Here is a 19,085-nt window from a genome sequence, read left to right as displayed (position 1 = left end):
TGGTTTCCAGTTACACACAGACCTCTGCAGAGCATTTACTAATAGAGGTTTCATAATGTACTACAGTGCATTTCCCAATGAGTAACAACTTTTTTTTTTTTCTTTTTCATTTAAGCTGGCTGTTATTTTATATGTAGCTACCTGATGGTGGAAGACCTAAAAAACCTTACAGAATATTTTGGGGCTTATTTATAAGAGGCTTGCACTACCAGAGCATCGCTTTTTTTTGATGCTCCAGTGGCACAAGCCTCTCAATCAACTTATGAGGCGAAGTAAAGCCACCCTGTGTGGCTTTGCATGGCCTCATGCATATGGAGTAAGGCAAAGCAGGGCAAGCCACTGTGTTACCTTACTCTGCGTCGAGAAGGCATTCCAAGGGCGTTGTGGTGGGTGTTCCCACCAACACCCATGGTTTTGTCGCTGCCCCGGATTTACAAAATCATGTAAACTGGAACAGTGCTAAAACCATACGCCTCATTCCATGTGTGTTGCAATCTGCAGCATATATAGAAAGAGGGAAATGCCTCTTGGGATTCTTTTTGTGTAGAAAGCTGTCCCTCCCTGCCTACGACGGGGCTAGGCAGCAATCTGTGCGCCAGTGCAGGGGCAAAGGACAGGAATGCACTGTATTTTGGTCCACCCCTGCCCTTTAATTTTAGTGTAGGGCAGAGTAGCATGAAGACGTGCAGCACTGCCTTACGCCGATTCTTCATGAATTAGGACCTTTATTTTAGCCACACCTTTCACCACACTCTCACTGACCTTTCATTTGCTAAACACTATTTAATATTATTTCCTCACCGTAAAAATGATTTGCCACAGGGATTGGGGACGTTTATGATTGTTGATGATGAGGAGTACCAGGTTGTAGACATTTTTGTCAGGAGGGGGTCCTTACAACTAAAGATTTTTGAGAGGGGGTCCCGGCATCAAAAAGTTTGAAGACCTCTACCCTATAATGATACAATGTAGGAAAGTGCCACTGTTGGCATGGTTAATCCCCCCACTTTTTGCCTAGTGTTGATGCCAACTTTGACTGAACATGGGCTTGGACCCTGCTAACCAGGCCCCAGACCCCGTGTTCTTTCCCTAAAACTGTACCTTTCTTTCCACAACTGGCAAAGGCCTGGCGCAGAGTTCAGTCGTTTGTAAAAGGTACCCATGGTACCAACGGCCCAATGGCCAGGGATGGTCTCTAAGGGCTGTAGCACATATTATGCCACCCGAGGGGACCCCTCACCAAGCACATACACACTGCCTTGCAGCTTGTGTGTGCTGGTGAGGAGAAAAACTCAAAGTCGACATGGCACCCCTCTCAGGGTGCCATGCCCACAAATTACTGCCTGTGGCATAGGTAAATCACCCCTCTAGCAGGCCTTACAGCTCTAACACAGGGTGCACTATACCACAGGTGATGGCATAGATGCATGAGCAATATGCCTCTATAGTGTCTAAGTCCATTCTTAGCCATTTTAATTATAGTGTAGCCATACAGAGTATATGGTCTGTGAGTTTGTCATTACAAACTCCACAGCTCCATACTGGCTTCACTGAATACTGGGAAGTTTGGTATCAAACGTCTCAGCACAATAAACCCACACTGATGCCAGTGTGTGATGTATTGGCAAATGCACACAGAGGGCATCTTAGAGATGTACCCTGGATGTTAGCCAGCCTGCCACTTTCAGACAAGTTTCTGACCACATGGAGTAAGTGCCTTTGTGCACTCTGTGCTCAGAAACAAAGCCTGTCCTGGGTGCAGGTGCTTCACCCCCATGCCCCTACAGGACCTGTAAAACCTGGTGGTGAGCCTCAAAGGCTCAAGCCTCGGATTACAGTGCCCCATGGCACTCCAGCTAGCACAGATGCCTCAAACGGCCCTGCCCTCACCCCCACCCCAGTCAAAGCCCCACTTTTGGCAGCAAGTCCAGCGGGAAAATTAGGGAAAACAGGGAGAAGTGACCACCCCAGCCAGGACCACCCCTAAGGTGTCCAGAGCTGAGGTGACACCCCTCCCTGCAGAATTCTCCATCTTGGCTTGGAGGACAGGGACCAATAGGATTCGTTTTATGCCACCTCCCCCTCCGCATCCCAACCCCAAAAGGAAATGGACACAGGGAGGGTGTAGCCACCCTCAGGTGAAGGCTGTTACTGGCTCCTGCTTTGCTGTTCTAAAGATTCTCACGAAATCTAAGACTATTGCTGGAATCAACTGGGGAAGAACACTATTGTTCGCTCTCTAATTACCTCTCGCTTGGACTACACAGTCTAGGGCTTCCAGAATATTTGCTTCAGCGCTAACAGGTGATTCAGTCCCAGTCTTTCTGAGGAACAAAATAGAGGCTTAACCTCTTTCCTGTTCCCTTAGATCTTCTAATCAGCTGCGACTCGTGGTCTCTAATGGATGCCGGAGGGTTGGGAGGAGGGGCAATCAGGCAGCGCTCTCTCTCTTTTTGGCCCCTAAACTTTGAAACGCTCTTCCATTCAATATTCCCACTTTGCCTAATAAATCTTCATTTAAAAACTCCTGAAAACATGATTCTTCCAGTCAGGTTAACAATATCCTATTTCCTTCACTCTTGTACTGAGCTAGCATCAACGGGCGTCTAATATACAGCTGTGCACTTTATAATAGCATCCTCATTATTCATTCATTCACTTGCTTTTGTCAACTTTGTTTCTGTGAATAACCTAAATTGGGCCATGCCTCTATGTATATATACAAATGAAGTACTCTCTGCTTCCAGAGTGAATCAGCTCACAGAACAAGGAAACTACCTCACTGCATCCATGAAGGGATTATACCTCAAAACGTGCTTTAATTGAATGCACAGGTACTATGACCAAGCCCATCCTGGGTCCCAGAACTACTTCGCATCTGCTGGAAAATAAACACTCAAAATTCATTAGCAAGGACAACCTGCATCCTGCTGCCAACTTTCATGTATTAGGGATGCAGCCATTTTTTTTCTGCTGCAACAGGATGTGAGCTGTCCACGGTGACCAGCAGTGATACCCAGATAGTTCTGGAAATTTGTTGTATTCCTCCATATTTAAAAAAAATAATGGCTCATTTATTATTTTACTTCATCCTGCAAGTATATGTGCATTGTGCAGTTATTGTAGGATGGCAATAACTACTCTTCTGACTTTGAATATTTAGGCTGACTTCTCATTTCTTCGGCAGCAGCAAACAAAACAATACAAATACTGCAACTTTGTTTAATCTGAATTTAAATATTCTGGAGTCTTGATGCGAAGTTCTATTTTTCATTAATTCAATAGATGACCAGTAGGACAGCTGCAAGGAAGATCAGCTAGTCTGACCTTCCATAATTTAAGTATTGAGGTCACTCCGCCACCATGTTTCTTACCACTTTCAAATGAAATAACAGTTCCTTTGCAACGAGTCAGATTGCTTTTGGTCGCAGTTATCGACATTATAAGTAGGAGAAGTATTTAGATCACATTAAGCAAGCCACATTGTTTGTGGAGTGAGGTGTTTCAAGGTTTTTGTTCTCTACCCAAGCCAGTGTGTAGGTAGGCACAACTGAGTGAGATTTTCGATGCCAGTACTTATGAACTGGGCTCTCTTTTCTTAAACCAACCTGTGTAAGTTAGGGATACCATTATAGAACTTAAGAGAAGACTGCTTTATACCTTTCAATTTATATGCATGCACTAAATTCAACATTATTTATTCAGCAGTTGTGAAAAGTGCTGAATGTCTTGTCAGAAGTGGCAATTGAGACAAGCATGGAAGGCAACAGTCAAATTGAGGGAGTTGGTAACCTTGTCAGACGCAATCTATGTTTTAACCTTGCAGGCCCTTTCGGGACAAACTGGTTTGTGTGCTATTGGACCTACAGTATATTGTAATAGACTGTAGTATATTCTTGTCCATCAATTATAATGCTTTACAGAACTTCGGGTCAATCATTTGTCCAGAATACACCCACAAAATTTAGTCTGCTTAGAAAACATTCTCCTGATGAAATATTTGAAGCTCTCAAATCCAAACATGTCCGTGAACAGGTATTTAGAATAATGCTAAAGAGAAAGAGAGGCTTCAGAGAAAGTAAGAGTGTGTGCATCTGAGAGAGGGATGTGAAAAAGGGCGTCTGTTATACACCACTTGTAGTTAGACATGGTCTCCATTTTTCTAAAAATGAACTTTTTTTGCGATTGTCAGGTTCGTGCCAGTTTATGTTAAGAATTGCCTGCTCTTGCAACACACACCTCTAAATTCAGCAATTTAGAAGACCCAATACATAATTAGAGGCTTGTGTGGCGTAAGTTTTTAATAACGTTTATCTAGTGAACCAAAGAACGACTTAATCTATAGACAGCTACTTAGTAAGCCTTAGTGGTTTGCTATCCTTGTGCAAATTCACCAGCATGCATGACGAATATTTGCAAAACCAGTTCATGGCACCTTTGGCTGATCACAGATAGGAAACGCTGTGGCAGGCTAGAAACTGCAGATTGGTGGCAGGATTTTAAGTAGCTAGAGGACAGAAGTTATTATCAAAATGTGATAAATATTTAAGAGAGAGAAAAGTGGCAAAAGTGTGCACCAGTGGGGTTAAGTAAAAAGTCGAGTGATGTCAAAAAGAACAATCGGACAAACAATAGTTGGGATGGATATAGATACAAGTGCAAAGGTACTGTGTGAAATTATTGTGTATATGGCATGGTGAACGCCGAGTGTCCAGCTCAATTCTTTGTGCACCTGGTAGGTTTGGTGTGGTGCTGCACAATAGTGGTAGAAGTGCCTCTCTAGAGGGCTAAGCATTCTGCAAAGATAGAGTAAATGGACACTACTGTAACTGTACACGGAGGTCATTGTGCATCATACTACCAAAACTTTATTGGTAAGGTTATTGTGGAAAAGGGTTGAATTTTAGGAGGGAACATCATACATGGTTAAAGGTGGTGATACTTCTCGTGCTGGCATTGTAGATGATGCAGCTAGTTGGGAAGATGGTTCAGGCTGGCAAGTGGAGCCAGTGGAGTTCGTTTAGGTTAAGACGTGATCAAATGTCTTCAGACCATTTAGGATTTGTGCTGCAGCATGCAGGATTGACGTTTGCCGGACATAAAAGAAATGCCAGTCATACTGGGGTAGTAACAACAGTTCCCATTCTTCGAACCTTAATTCACTTATTAGGTTAAGTGCCACCACGTAGCATCCTGCCACTTACTGGTCTATCAATGAAAGTCAGTGTCATCTGAAGTTTAGCAGAAGCCTGATAAGTGAGGTTTTTTCGGGGTTACATTGTGGTGTATGCAGAGACAGAATAGTGGGGCATATCGTTCTGGATTTACTGGGAAAAGAGAAGGCCGATACATTTTGTCTGATTAAACCATTTTTCTAAGTTTGCTCATGTTTATCCAGGAAGATTTGGACTTTGGCAAAAAAGTATACATGGTATATATGTATTGGTATTTAAATAACGCAAACCCAGCTAGGAAGCAACGGAATACTGACCATTACATTAGGACTACGATGCGAACTACATGGTGATGCACATCAAGTGGGGATTATACAAATACATCACACATAACATTTAACGTTTTTATTCAGGGACACAGGCTAACCGGTGATTTGCCCAGAAAGACGCAATTGTACTAGGCCTGGATTTAAACCTGCGTTCTCAGGTTCCAAAGACAGCAGCTCTAGACACCAAGACACATCTCTTCCTTGGAAAAACGTTTGTAGAAAAGAAAGCTGAAAGACACTTGATCTGAGTCCTCATAGTTAAAAGATGACCCTGCGTTAAACACCTTTGACATTCTGAGCCCTTTTTTGTCAGCACCGATGCCACAAAACATGGGATGCAGACCCTCAAACCAACTACAACATGGGACAAAGGTCATCTCAAGCACTGGTGTTATGTAATGTTTGGGAGATAATCTATATTAGGCTAGAACTTACCAGAAACCCTATAGCACATCTGCTGAATGTCTGGTGATAGCTCTTTCCACGCAAGTAACCAACAAATGTTTTGCTATGCTAAACAACTGCAGTTTTGCTGTGGTGTACAATGCTTGTAAGCTTAAAAGGCAGTCTGACTGTTGTGGCAATGGCTCGAGGAAGGCGACTGTAATGAAGAGAAATGGATGAACTCATAATGCAAGAGAAGCAGGAAAATTATTTTAAGGGATGAAGTTAAGGAATGTCGAGACAATATGGTATTTACCAACCAAAATAGCCATGTACTGGAATTGCAGTATGATGCTATCTTATGGTCAAACATTAGGTGAGAATTGGTAATTTGCGACTGATACAGGGAGAGGCCTAGGTTAATTGATCATGGCTATGAAGGGCACATGAGATATGGCATCATACAGATGACAAGGGACAGGCAGTTGCAGCTCAAATGGTCTACTACGCTGAAGCAGCAATTATAGAGCAATAATCATGCTTTATGAGTGCTGTGCAAAATACATGTTTAGTGACAGAAACTTTGGGATTTCCCCTGAAAAGCCATATAACAAGTCGCATATGTAATGGGCCATTTTCAGGTTAAAAGAGAAAGGTGTTGATAGGTACTGATTAATTAGAACTTTAAGTAGCTGGATTTACGTTTGTAAGTGAGGCTACAAAATAATTCGCTTGGTGTTTACGAGCTAACAAAAAATGTGAGGAAAGGAGAAATACCTACAAGAGAGCACAATTAGCCACTGTCGTACAGCTTTTCATAAAGAGAGAGAGCTGACTGCCACACAGAATAAACATCATTAGGGAAAGACTACAACTTGCTAGAACAGCAGCTGTGTAAGAAATGTAATGAGCTTACAAATCAGGAGGACAAGAGGTAGGTCTCTTTGTGATTGAAAGGGTCAATTTGAAATTTTATAAACTGTAGCCAGGATGGAAGAACAAGACAGCTGGTGCCCGTAACTTTTCAGGAAGTGTGAAGCTATGTTAAGCACACAGGGGGTAGGAACAATCATTGTGAGAGCATTTCCCAATGCGGCAACATGGAGAGTCAGGAAAACTAGAAAACGAAGGAATAGCTTGACCTCCCCTAAGGCCTCTACATCTATGGGACATATTTTATTAGTGTTACTTACAAGGGGGACACACTTGCACTTAACAATGACAGTGTTATTTCAGAGCTCACCTGGCTTCTGCTTTGAGTCTTGGCAAACCCAACAGCAGATTTCTTCAAGTTACATTTTTCAGAATACAACTGTCTTACCTCCTATTTTAACAACCTGCTAGGGTTGCTGACACCTTACATTCTTGAGAAACAGTCCTTTGCAGCTTTATATTGGTCCAGGAACAAGGAATTGTGGTATACTAAATACTACTATATGGATAAAAAAAGATCACAGTCTAATCAAGCCCTAGGTTAAAAGCAAAGTTCAGATACACACTAAGAAGTGACAACTTTGGAAAATATATTTAAGAAACAAAGATCAGGAGTATAGCTGTTAAAACAGTGTGAAACTGAGGCCATTGTCAATAAAAAATAAGTACTTACTGGTTGCTGTGTGGGAAATCTAATAAATGAGTCATAGTAACAAACGAATGGTTTAGCGTCTTCAGTGGAGTAATCCTTTTATCTGCATCTATTGTCAACATTTTTTTCAGCAAATCAATATACTCTCGTCTGTCCGCCTTCTCTGCCAACATATCAGTTCCTTCCAAGTCTGTGGACATATTCACCTTTGTGGGAGAAAGAGAAGACATGAGAATGCCAGTCGAAATATTAAAATGCTTGTCTGATTGATAATTTCTGGTTTTGGTGCTAGAGATCAGGTTTTACACTGAACTAACTCCTGCAATAAAATCGCAAAGCAGGTATGAATTCCAAATATAAATGCTATTCTATTAAATACAAATAAAAGGCAGTACTATTATCAAATGTACCGATAAATACAGAAGCTGAAACACAAGACTGAATAAGACATATACTAAAATGTGTGCTGTGAGACCTGAAGAGACAGGCCCATCCAAATCATAGGCTGCAACTAGCAAGCAGTCTAATGTTTCAGAACTGCAACTAACAATGACTTGGTTTAAAACAAAATAATAAGCATGGTATGTGAAACTGTGCAATGTGGATACATTCTTGAAAAACTGATGAGTAGATTAGGCACACTAATGTAACTCTCGTGTTGTGCATTCTTGTGCAGCTTTAGCACAGTAACTCAACCAACATTGGTCATGCTTGTATAGTTTTAGCATAGCAAATTATAGATATTGTCAAAATTATGGAGTATCTTAAAGAATTGCTCCTGATTGCTATTTTCTCCTCACTGAATCGCAGAGGGTCCTACTGTCTTGAGATCTAGAAGGCCAAGTCTTGAAAACTCCTTCAACCTTGTATAGCAGGCTCACTCGTACCAGTTCCTTGACCTCGCCAAAGGTTGTAATATTGAGGGTTATATGCACTAAGGACCAAAAGTCCAAAAAAGGTTCTCTCTTCCTCACATGTCCCGGGTTGATGGTTTTTGTGAGCTTTCATCTATTACATTTTATTACCCTATCCCAATCCTCCGAAACTTTGAACTTACCTCTTCATGGGGCCTCATCAGTGCTTAATTTGTTGGGGAAAAAAAAAAAAGTAAGTGTCAGGACTCTCAGCAGGAGGCCACTAAAGTTTAGCCAGCGCTGCCAAAAGAAGGTATATACCCAACCTCTAACCATCACACTGCTATAAGTGTCACAATTCTGACTCTTCAAGGCCACCAAAGTCATAAGATTGGCTTGTGCGGCAGGTATTAATTGCTTATAATGTATATTGAACTAATAAACAACAGCTGTTTTGTTCATCTTCAAATTACACAAACAGCGCCAACATGTGGCAGTTGCCATACATGCTGGTGTCAAGCACCGGAAACCATTGGCTCAAATTAAGCACAGAGTCTCAACATTATCATTTCAATAAATTATGCTGTCATAAAAATGTCTCTTAACCCCTTCTGTGCCGGGGACGTAATGGTTACGTCCATCAGCACAGTTCTCCTGTGCTGAGGACGTAACCGTTACGTTCTCGGCACTGAGCTCAGAGGGAGCACTAGCGCTTCCTCTGTGGGCTTTCCTCCCACCAACCCAAGGCAGGGATGGAAGGGGAAGCCCCTTCCACCCCGACCCCCCCAGTGACATCTGATGACGTTTGCGCGCTGACCTCTTCAGAGGCTACTTCCCCATAAAGCTCAGCTTCCAGTGCGATCGGAAGAGAAATGCTAATTTATTTTAGGCCATTTTTTTTTTTTTTAAAGAGGTGAGTAGCGACCCCTTAGGCAAGGGTCGCTCCTCTGGGGGGAGGAGGAGAATTTATTTGTGGCCATTTCTGCTCCCCTTGGGGGCAGATCGTCGTATTTTTATTAGGCCGATCTACCCTGGGGGGGCAGAACCCACTTAGGCACCAGGGATTGGTGTGTGTGTATGTGTGTGTTTTCTTTAGGTGGGCAGCCCCTTGGGTAAGGGTCGCTCCGCATGGGGGCACATTACTGTTGGCCATATCTGTCCTATTTTTGGAAGGCCCATCTTCCTCCAAGGGACCAGAGAAGTTTTTTTTCTCCAAAAAAAGAGGGTGGGGGTATGGCCATACCCCCACCCCAAATAAATGGGGCCAAAGCTGTTCTGCCCACCAGTGGGCAGATGGGGCAATTACCCCTGATCCACACCCCGGGGGTGCAGAAAGTCTACTAGATGCCAGGGAAAAAAAAATAGTGGGGTGGTGGCTACCAACCAGTATGGGCCTGGTTATGCCCCCACCACAACTGAAGGGGGTAACAGTCTTTCAGCTCTCCCCCGCATTCTAAAACATCTTATCCGACAGCAAGCAAGAAGACATTTGATTATTTTGGGTTTTGGTTTTACATTTGGGCCATGAGAGCTTGGCTAACACTCAAAATGGAATAGTGAGGGCTGCACTTTATGGACTTTGGGATGCTGCCATGTAGAAAAATCCACATGACGTAGACACATCTGAAAACTAAACATCTGAGTGATTCCAGGGTGGTGTGCTTCACATGCACCCCGCACCATTTTCTTACCCACAATGCCCTGCAAACCTCCAACTTTGCTGGAAATCTCACATTTTTCCCACGTTTTTGTGATGGAACCTTCCGGAATCTGCAGCGAATCTGCAGCAATCCACAAAATTCCTACCACCCATCATTGTCTCATCTATACCGATAAAAATTCTGCTGCACTTGTCAGCCCAACAATGATTTTTTTTCAAAACTGCCCTTTTGGACCCGCTTTGGTTTCCCCTCAATTTCAAATTGTTTTTGGCTCTTCTCTGTCACAAGCACTTGGCCCACCTACACAAATGAGGTATCATTTTTACCGGGAGACTGAGGGGAACGTTAGGTGGTATGAAATTTGTCCCGGTGCGATGATCTCGCACAGAAATGTGGGAAAATGTGATTTTTCAGCTAAATTTGAGGTTTGCTGAGGATTCTGGGTAAGAAAACATTGGGGGATCCACGCAGGTCACACATCCCTGGACTCCCTCGGGTGTCTAGTTTTCAGGAATGTCTGGGTTTGGTAGGTTTCCCTAAATGGCTGCTGAGCCCGGGACCAACAACACAGGCGCCCCCCCGCAACAAGTTAGGTAGTTTTGTATTTGATAATTTTGATGTGTCCAGATAGTGTTTTGGGGCATTTCCTGTCATGGTTGCATGCATAAAGAATAAAAGCTGAATCTGTAGTGCTAAATTACACACCAAAAAGCAGGTTGCAATGTTATGCAAAAATATACTGAACATCTTAAGGCAAATCAGATTAAAAATGCTGTTCGGAAAGTTCAGAAACTTGCAGGCAAATGCCATCTCTCCTGCGTCGATCTATATCACACAAAACAAATATTTTTTCATGAATATCTCATTCTAGAGGTCATCATTTGTTAAAGAAAAACAGATCAGAAGAAGGAAAAGCCAGTTCTCATTTTTGCTGTTTGAACTTTAGCTGTAAATTTCTCCGTCAACTGCCTTTGCCCTTAGCTGCTGGCTTAGGCAGCAGGCATTATTATACGTCACAACTCAAATGTCATAACTTGATGCAGCTGAGCAGCCACAATTTTGTTATTACAGGTGACTAGGGACATCACAACTCGACAGCAATAAGGACATTTAAGACAAGCTTTTTGAATGGATTACAGTTCCGATATTTATTATAACGCACTGCTTAACTACAACTTGAATCTGATTACCTGCTCCAATTTGGGAAAACTGTGCTCTGCTAAAATTGGAAGGTGGCATGTTGGTAGTGAAGACGTCGGCGATTCCAAGATGAGGTAAACAATATATTTATTAAAGTACAACCTATCAGAGCGCGTTTCCTTCCTGCCAGCCAAGAAACACCTGACAAGCTTAGCGTTTTGACCTCGGCTGGATTCCAACACTTGGAATGCACAACAGAAATGGTTCTACATAAAGGTTTCACGTTATATCATAAAAACATACCATTACAACACAGCCCCGCCCTCTTGTGGGTGGCAACAGTTAAAGCAGAGATAGGATAAAATGTTCAGGAGTCTCTGTATGTAATTCCCCAAATAACGAGGCTGTATGTGACTTCTCTAAACCCGAGCCTTATCATCACCAAATTGAGATAGATTTGTTCTGCATTCACACTGCTCACATCACTACAACCATTTTCACATCTTAACACACCTCTATTAGTTTTTCCTACCATTCTGTATCATCCATCAATATGAAACAGCTAATGCCTTTCTGGTTACGGTGTTCCTCCTTGCTCCCAACATTCCCTTTCTGATACAGAGTCACCTTGTGACGGTTCCATTTGTCTGCATTACTCAATTCCACATATTTTTCACCCTTCTGTGTCTCACCTTCACTCAATCTCCCACATCAATGACTCCTTTAGTCACAACACCACACTTGTCCTCTTTTCCCCTGCCTTAACATTTCATGCCTGGTCTCCTTCCTCTCATACTTTTGAATGGTGATGCTTTGGTCACTCTACTCTTTATGGTGTGATGATCTCATACCATGTTATTCACCTTTTTTCGACATTACATCCTCCTCAGATCACAATCAAAATCACACATTTAACCAGTTGGTACGCCTTCTCCACTGTATCATTGGCTTGGGTACAGTACAGAACCAAGTGGTGATATTTTATGCCATACCATTACAAAAATGTAATTTCTTGGGAGGTGAATTGGGTACAGTTATCAGTAATGAGTAACTGTGGAAACCCTCCTCCATGAACACTCTCTAGGATCGATATGGTACACCTGGTAGTTATTTCCTCATAAACTTGACTACGAACCATTTGGTGTGTACATCCACCAAGACTAAAGCATTTTTAGATTTCTTCTTTTACCCCAGGTAACATCCCTATTAAATTCCAACACCCCTGAGGGAGCGTGTACCTCTTATACTCAAAATTAACATGAAATGTTTATGAACTAATACATAATAATGTCACATAGAAAATGTATTAATGTGTTTTTGCTAAACATGCGCTTGAAATGTGCCCACGGGGAGTGGCCGTCAATGAATACAATGATTAATGAAATTGACTAAAAATGAAATAATGATGTGTTAATGAATGATTTGACACTAATATTAAGAGTTATATGTTAAGGATTTGCTAATAAATCACTAGGCCGTAGTTAGCATGAGTCGGGGCCTAGCTGCCCAGTTTCATATTAAATGTGTTTTTCCAACATACAGTGTGCAGACTTGCTGAAGGACATGTAATCGTATTTTTCCAGTAGCTAGAAGATTAGTGTAACTGTAGTAGATCCGTTCTCATGAAACTCGACTTGCTCAAGGAAACATTTTTGCTGAATGCAACAGTGTAGACTTTCAACAGGTACAAGGTCGCCTAAACCGGTATAGACAATGGAACCACTGACTGGGGACGCAAGAGGACCACGAGAATATGAAATCATACCGGACATTCTACCCGTTGGTGACGTCAATCACAAGAACCAATAAACTACATGAGAACTGTTATGAGGTAACAATTTTGATGGTACGACTGGAAAACCACTGGATGGAGATAGTGGTGTGCCAAACCTGCCCCAATTGGAAACTAGGGGACTGTACAACAGAAAGGGGATAAAAATCTTTGACACAAGGAGCTATTGGAGATGCCATTGCGAACTATTCTTGCTAGTACCCAGACACTTTGTCACTCTGCCTAAAAACTTTGCTGTTTGACTCTTCAAACCATCCTCACCCTTACCTTACCCGTTCTATACTTCTCCCCCTTAAGAGTGAAGTGTCCCTACTTACCCCGTCTTGCTGAACTTTGCTGTGTTTTCTGGCTGATGGCGAATCAACTGATGTCCTGAGGATGAAGACTGACCCTGTATGCTAACCCATTACGGAGGGTAACTATATGATGATGAAATTGTAATTGTCTGTTTGCCTTTCCTTTCTAGGTACCAACTGCTTCTTTTGACAGAGACCATAGTTTAGATGTTTTCTAAATTTGTGTTGCTAAATTGTTTTGCATGAAGCCCAACATGCCAATGCTAATTCGAGGTTAGTTAAGGGGTTCATTAAACGGACGCGAATAGACAAATGACTGAACCAATGCTTTGTTGAATAATGCACTAATGATACTCTGCTAAGGTTAACCTATGTTGACGTCGTGTTATGTTCTAATGTTCATGATCTTTGCTTTGATTAAATCTTATTCGAGTTGCCATATTATGACAATGCTGATGTGTTTCATGGTTTTGAGACTAATAAACTTATTAGTAGAATTGTAATCAATAGGGAATAAACATCATAAAATCGTACTAAACTGGTGTGGTTATTCATGACAAAGGTCATGAGGGTTTCCGAGTCTTATTAATGTTATTGATTAATCTAACTGATTTGTAATGGTGAACATTGATGACGTTATTGATCTATTGATTGACATGCTAATTAGTTATCTCGTCTTAAGGTGTCTCCAATCAGGGTCAAAAGATTCATTGGCCTAAAACGAGTCCCAGAATAAGTAAGTTACCTAGGAAGGGACGCGTTATCACACCATGCTCTAAAGTTTGCCCAGATCCTCAATATGACCCAGTACGGTCTTGTTGGGAATGGGCTTTCTGCAGTGTCATCACCAGACTTTTAGCCTTTCCCCTCCACTTTTTGATGAATTTGTTTTTGTTGCCTTTAGGACTCTGGGTACTTTGCCACCTTTAACCAGTGCTAAAGTACATGTGCCCTCTGCATAAAACAGGGCAAAACTGGCATATCTACAATTGGCATATTTAAATTACTTCTAAGTCGCTAGTAAAGTGCACTATAGGTGCCTAGGGCCTGTAACTTAGATGTTACTAGTTGGTCTGCAGCACTCATTGTGCCACCCAGTACAGTAGCACTTTAAACATGTCTCAAGCCTGCCACTGCAGAGCCTGTGTGTGCGGTTTTAAACCGCCACTTCGACCTGGCAAGTGCAACTACTCGCCAGGCCCAAATCTTTGCTTTTATTACATGTAAGTCCACCCTAAGGTAGGCCCCAGTGAGCCCCAAGTGCAGGGCACAGTGTATTTAAAATGTTGGACATGTCATTTTAAGTTTAACATGTCCAGGTAGTGAAAAAGAGCTAAATTCATTTTTTAACTATTGCAAGGTCTATCTCACCCACAGGATAATATTGGGATTACCTAAAAAAAAATTATTTGCAACTCCCATCTGAGAAAAAATAGAAATATGGAATTTGGTGTGCCTGAAACCAGTTGGTATTTTCTTACTTTAACCATTCCGGGCCTCTGTCTGTCTCTGAATACACATCTGGGGTAGATGACAGCTGGGCTTTGTGATTTCCTTCTAGATAGTCACAAAATGGGAGATTAGTTGTGACTTAATGTGCCTTAATCCACCACTAATTCCTTTTGGGTTCCGGAGTATTGTGCTACTGGCCAGAAAGCACTTCAATGCCTCGTCAGGGGTAGTAAGAACTATATAATGAAAATGTCACTTACCCAGTGTACATCTGTTCGTGGCATCAGTCGCTGTAGATTCGCATGTTTTGCATAGCTCGCCATCTGGTGTTGGGCCGGAGTGTTACAAGTTGTTTTTCTTCGAAGAAGTCTTTCGAGTCACGGGACCGAGTGACTCCTCCTTTTGTCTCCATTGCGCATGGGCGTCGACTCCATCTTCGATTGTTTTTCCCCGCAGAGGGTGAGGTAGGAGTTGAATTGTAGTAATAGTGCCCATGCAATGGAGTGACTAAGTATGTACCTATTTAAGGTTGAGATGATACATATACAAATAGTTGAAGGTAACTTCCAAACTGCTACAGGCTCCTGGGGAGGCGGGTGGGCACATGCGAATCTACAGCGACTGATGCCACGAACAGATGTACACTGGGTAAGTGACATTTTCAGTTCGATGGCATCTGTCGCTGTAGATACGCATGTTTTGCATAGACTAGTAAGCAGTTATCTCCCCAAAAGCGGTGGCTCAGCCTGTAGGAGTGGAAGTAGTTTGAAATAATGTTCTTAATACGGCTTGACCTACTGTGGCTTGTTGTGCGGATAACACATCTACACAGTAGTGCTTGGTGAATGTGTGAGGCGTAGACCATGTGGCTGCCTTACATATTTCTTGCATTGGGATGTTTCCTAGAAAGGCCATGGTAGCACCCTTCTTTCTGGTTGAGTGTGCCCTTGGTGTAATGGGCAGCTGTCGTTTAGCTTTAAGGTAGCAGATTTGGATGCATTTAACTATCCATCTGGCTATACCTTGTTTTGATATTGGGTTTCCTGCATGAGGTTTTTGAAATGCAATAAATAGTTGTTTAGTCTTTCTGATGTTCTTTGTTCTGTCAATGTAATACATGAATGCTCTTTTGACATCTAATGTATGTAGTGCCCTTTCAGCTACGGTATCTGGCTGTGGAAAGAACACTGGAAGTTCCACTGTTTGATTTAGATGGAACGGTGAAATAACCTTTGGCAAAAATGTAGGATTAGTCCTTAGGACGACCTTATTCTTGTGTAGTTGTATAAAAGGTTCTTGTATTGTAAACGCCTGAATCTCGCTTACTCTTCTTAGGGAAGTAATGGCGATGAGAAATGCAACCTTCCAGGTTAGGAACTGTATTTCGCAGGAGTGCATGGGTTCAAAAGGTGGACCCATAAATCTAGTTAGGACAACATTTAGGTTCCATGAAGGAACAGGTGGTGTTCTTGGTGGTATAATTCTCCTAAGGCCCTCCATGAATGCTTTAATGACTGGTATCTTATATAGGGAAGTTGAATAGGTAGTCTGCAGGTATGCAGATATTGCTGCAAGGTGTATTTTAATGGAAGAGAAAGCCAGGTTAGATTTTTGTAAGTGAAGCAAGTAGCCCACTACATGTTCTGGAGTTGTGTGTAAAGGTTGAATTTGATTAATATGGCAGTAGTAAACAAACCTCTTCCATTTACTTGCATAGCAGTGCCTGGTGGATGGCCTTCTGGCTTGCTTTATGACTTCCATACATTCTTGGGTAAGTTGTAAGTGCCCGAATTCTAGGATCTCAGGAGCCAGATTGCTAGATTCAGCGATGCTGGATCTGGGTGTCTGATCTTTTGGTTGTGTTGTGTCAACAGATCTGGCCTGTTGGGCAATTTGATGTAGGGTACTACTGATAGGTCTAGCAGCGTTGTGTACCAGGGTTGCCTTGCCCAAGTTGGTGCTATTAATATGAGTTTGAGTTTGTTTTGACTGAGTTTGTTTACCAGGTAAGGAAGGAGAGGGAGAGGAGGAAAAGCGTAAGCAAATATCCCTGACCACTTCATCCATAGGGCATTGCCTTGGGACTGTTTGTGTGGGTATCTGGATGCGAAGTTTTGGCATTTTGCGTTCTCCTTCGTCGCAAACAAGTCTATTTGAGGTGTTCCCCAGAGTTTGAAATAGGTGTTCAGAATTTGGGGGTGAATTTCCCATTCGTGGACCTGTTGGTGATCTCGAGAGAGGTTGTCTGCGAGTTGATTTTGGATCCCTGGTATAAATTGTGCTATTAGGCGAATTTGGTTGTGAATTGCCCAACGCCAATTTTTTTGTGCTAGCAGGCTTAACTGCATGGAGTGTGTCCCCCCTTGCTTGTTTAGATAATACATTGTTGTCATGTTGTCTGTCTTGACGAGAATGTATTTGTGAACTATTATTGGTTGGAAAGCTTTTAGTGCTTGAAAAACTGCTAGAAGTTCTAGGTGATTTATATGCAGTTTTGTTTGATGTACGTTCCATTGTCCTTGTATGCTGTGTTGATCGAGGTGTGCTCCCCACCCTGTCATGGAAGCATCTGTTGTTATTACGTATTGTGGCACTGGGTCTTGGAAAGGCCGCCCTTTGTTTAAATTTATGTTGTTCCACCACAGAAGCGAGAGGTAAGTTTGGCAGTCTATTAACACCAGATCTAGAAGATGACCCTGTGCTTGAGACCACTGTGATGCTAGGCACTGTTGTAAGGGCCTCATGTGCAGTCTTGCGTTTGGGACAATGGCTATGCATGAAGACATCATGCCTAGGAGTTGTAATATCATCTTTGCTTGTATCTTTTGTGTTGGATACATGCGTTGTATGATGGTGTTGAAATTTTGAATTCTTTGGGGACTTGGAGTGGCTACTCCTTTTGTTGTGTCTATTATGGCTCCTAGGTATTGTTGTACCTTGCACGGCAGAATGTTGGATTTCGTGAAGTTGACGGTGAACCCTAGTTTGAAGAGGGTTTGTATGATCTGATTTGTGTGATTTGAGCACTCTATTAACGAATGGACCTTGATTAGCCAGTCGTCTAGATATGGGAACACATGTATTTGCTGCCTTCTGATGTGTGCAGCGACTACCGCTAGACATTTGGTAAAGACTCTTGGTGCGGTTGTTAATCCGAAAGGCAGTACCTTGAATTGGTAATGTATTCCTTTGAATACAAACCTTAGGTATTTCCTGTGCGATGGGTGTATTGGTATATGGAAATACGCGTCCTTGAGGTCTAAAGTTGACATGTAGTCGTGTAGTTTTAGCAATGGTAATACTTCTTGTAGTGTGAACATGTGAAAGTGGTCTGATTTGATGAATGTGTTCACTATTCTGAGGTCTAGGATTGGTCTCAGCGTTTTGTCCTTCTTTGGTATCAGAAAGTACAGTGAGTAAACTCCTGTGTTTATTTGTGTGTTTGGCACTAATTCGATTGCATTCTTTTGCAATAGTGCCTGCACTTCTATCTCCAGGAGATTGGAATGATGTTTTGTCAATTTTTTTGCTTTTGGTGGTATGTTTGGAGGGAATTGTAGAAATTCTATGCAATAACCTTGTTGGATAATTGCTAGAACCCAAGTGTCTGTAGTGATTTCCTCCCATGCTTTGTAATAATGACTTATTCTTCCCCCCACTGGTGTTGTGTGGAGGGGGTGAGTGACATGTGAGTCACTGCTTAGTAGTAGGGGTTTTGGGGCTTTGAAATTTTCCTCTATTCCTAGGGAATTGCCCTCCTCTATATTGTCCCCGAAAACCTCCTCTGTACTGTCCCTGGTAACTGGACGGTGTTGCCTGTGAGGTGCTGGCTTGTGTGCTCTGACCCCGAAACCCCCCTCTAAAGGGTGTTTTACGGAATGTGCTGTAATTCCCTCTGCTCTGCGGGGAGTAGAGTGCGCCCATGGCTTTAGCAGTGTCCGTGTCTTTTTTGAGTTTCTCAATCGCTGTGTCCACTTCTGGACCGAACAGTTCTTTTTCGTTAAAAGGCATATTGAGAACTGCTTGCTGAATCTCTGGTTTAAATCCAGACGTTCGGAGCCATGCATGCCTTCTGATAGTTACAGATGTATTAATTGTCCGTGCAGCTGTATCTGCAGCGTCCATGGAGGAGCGGATTTGGTTGTTGGAAATGGTCTGTCCCTCCTCAACCACTTGTTTTGCCCTATTTTGTAGGTCCTTGGGCAGATGGTCAATGAGATGTTGCATCTCATCCCAATGGGCTCTGTCATAGCGCGCAAGTAGTGCCTGGGAGTTAGCGATGCGCCACTGGTTTGCAGCTTGTGCTGCGACTCTTTTACCAGCTGCATCGAACTTGCGGCTTTCTTTATCTGGGGGTGGTGCATCTCCAGATGTGTGGGAGTTGGCCCTTTTCCTAGCTGCTCCTACAACGACAGAGT

At 42.5% G+C, this 19,085-nt stretch overlaps 1 protein-coding gene across 8 annotated transcripts in view; it reads right to left on the bottom strand.

Annotated features, from left to right (window-relative positions):
* HIPK1 (homeodomain interacting protein kinase 1) overlaps positions 1-19,085 on the bottom strand; it is a 504,680-nt gene that overhangs the window by 141,904 nt on the left and 343,691 nt on the right. For all 8 annotated transcript variants that reach the window (XM_069238726.1, XM_069238723.1, XM_069238721.1 and 5 more), the window contains one exon: positions 7,494-7,678. In XM_069238726.1, the coding sequence (XP_069094827.1) occupies positions 7,494-7,678 (185 nt within the window). The remainder of the gene's footprint in view (positions 1-7,493; positions 7,679-19,085) is intronic.

Source organism: Pleurodeles waltl, chromosome 6 (genome assembly GCF_031143425.1).
Source record: "Pleurodeles waltl isolate 20211129_DDA chromosome 6, aPleWal1.hap1.20221129, whole genome shotgun sequence".
NCBI classification, from domain to species: domain Eukaryota; kingdom Metazoa; phylum Chordata; class Amphibia; order Caudata; family Salamandridae; genus Pleurodeles; species Pleurodeles waltl.
The sequence above is the reverse complement of the archived record's forward strand: the minus strand, read 5'-3'. Positions and strand labels throughout refer to the sequence as shown.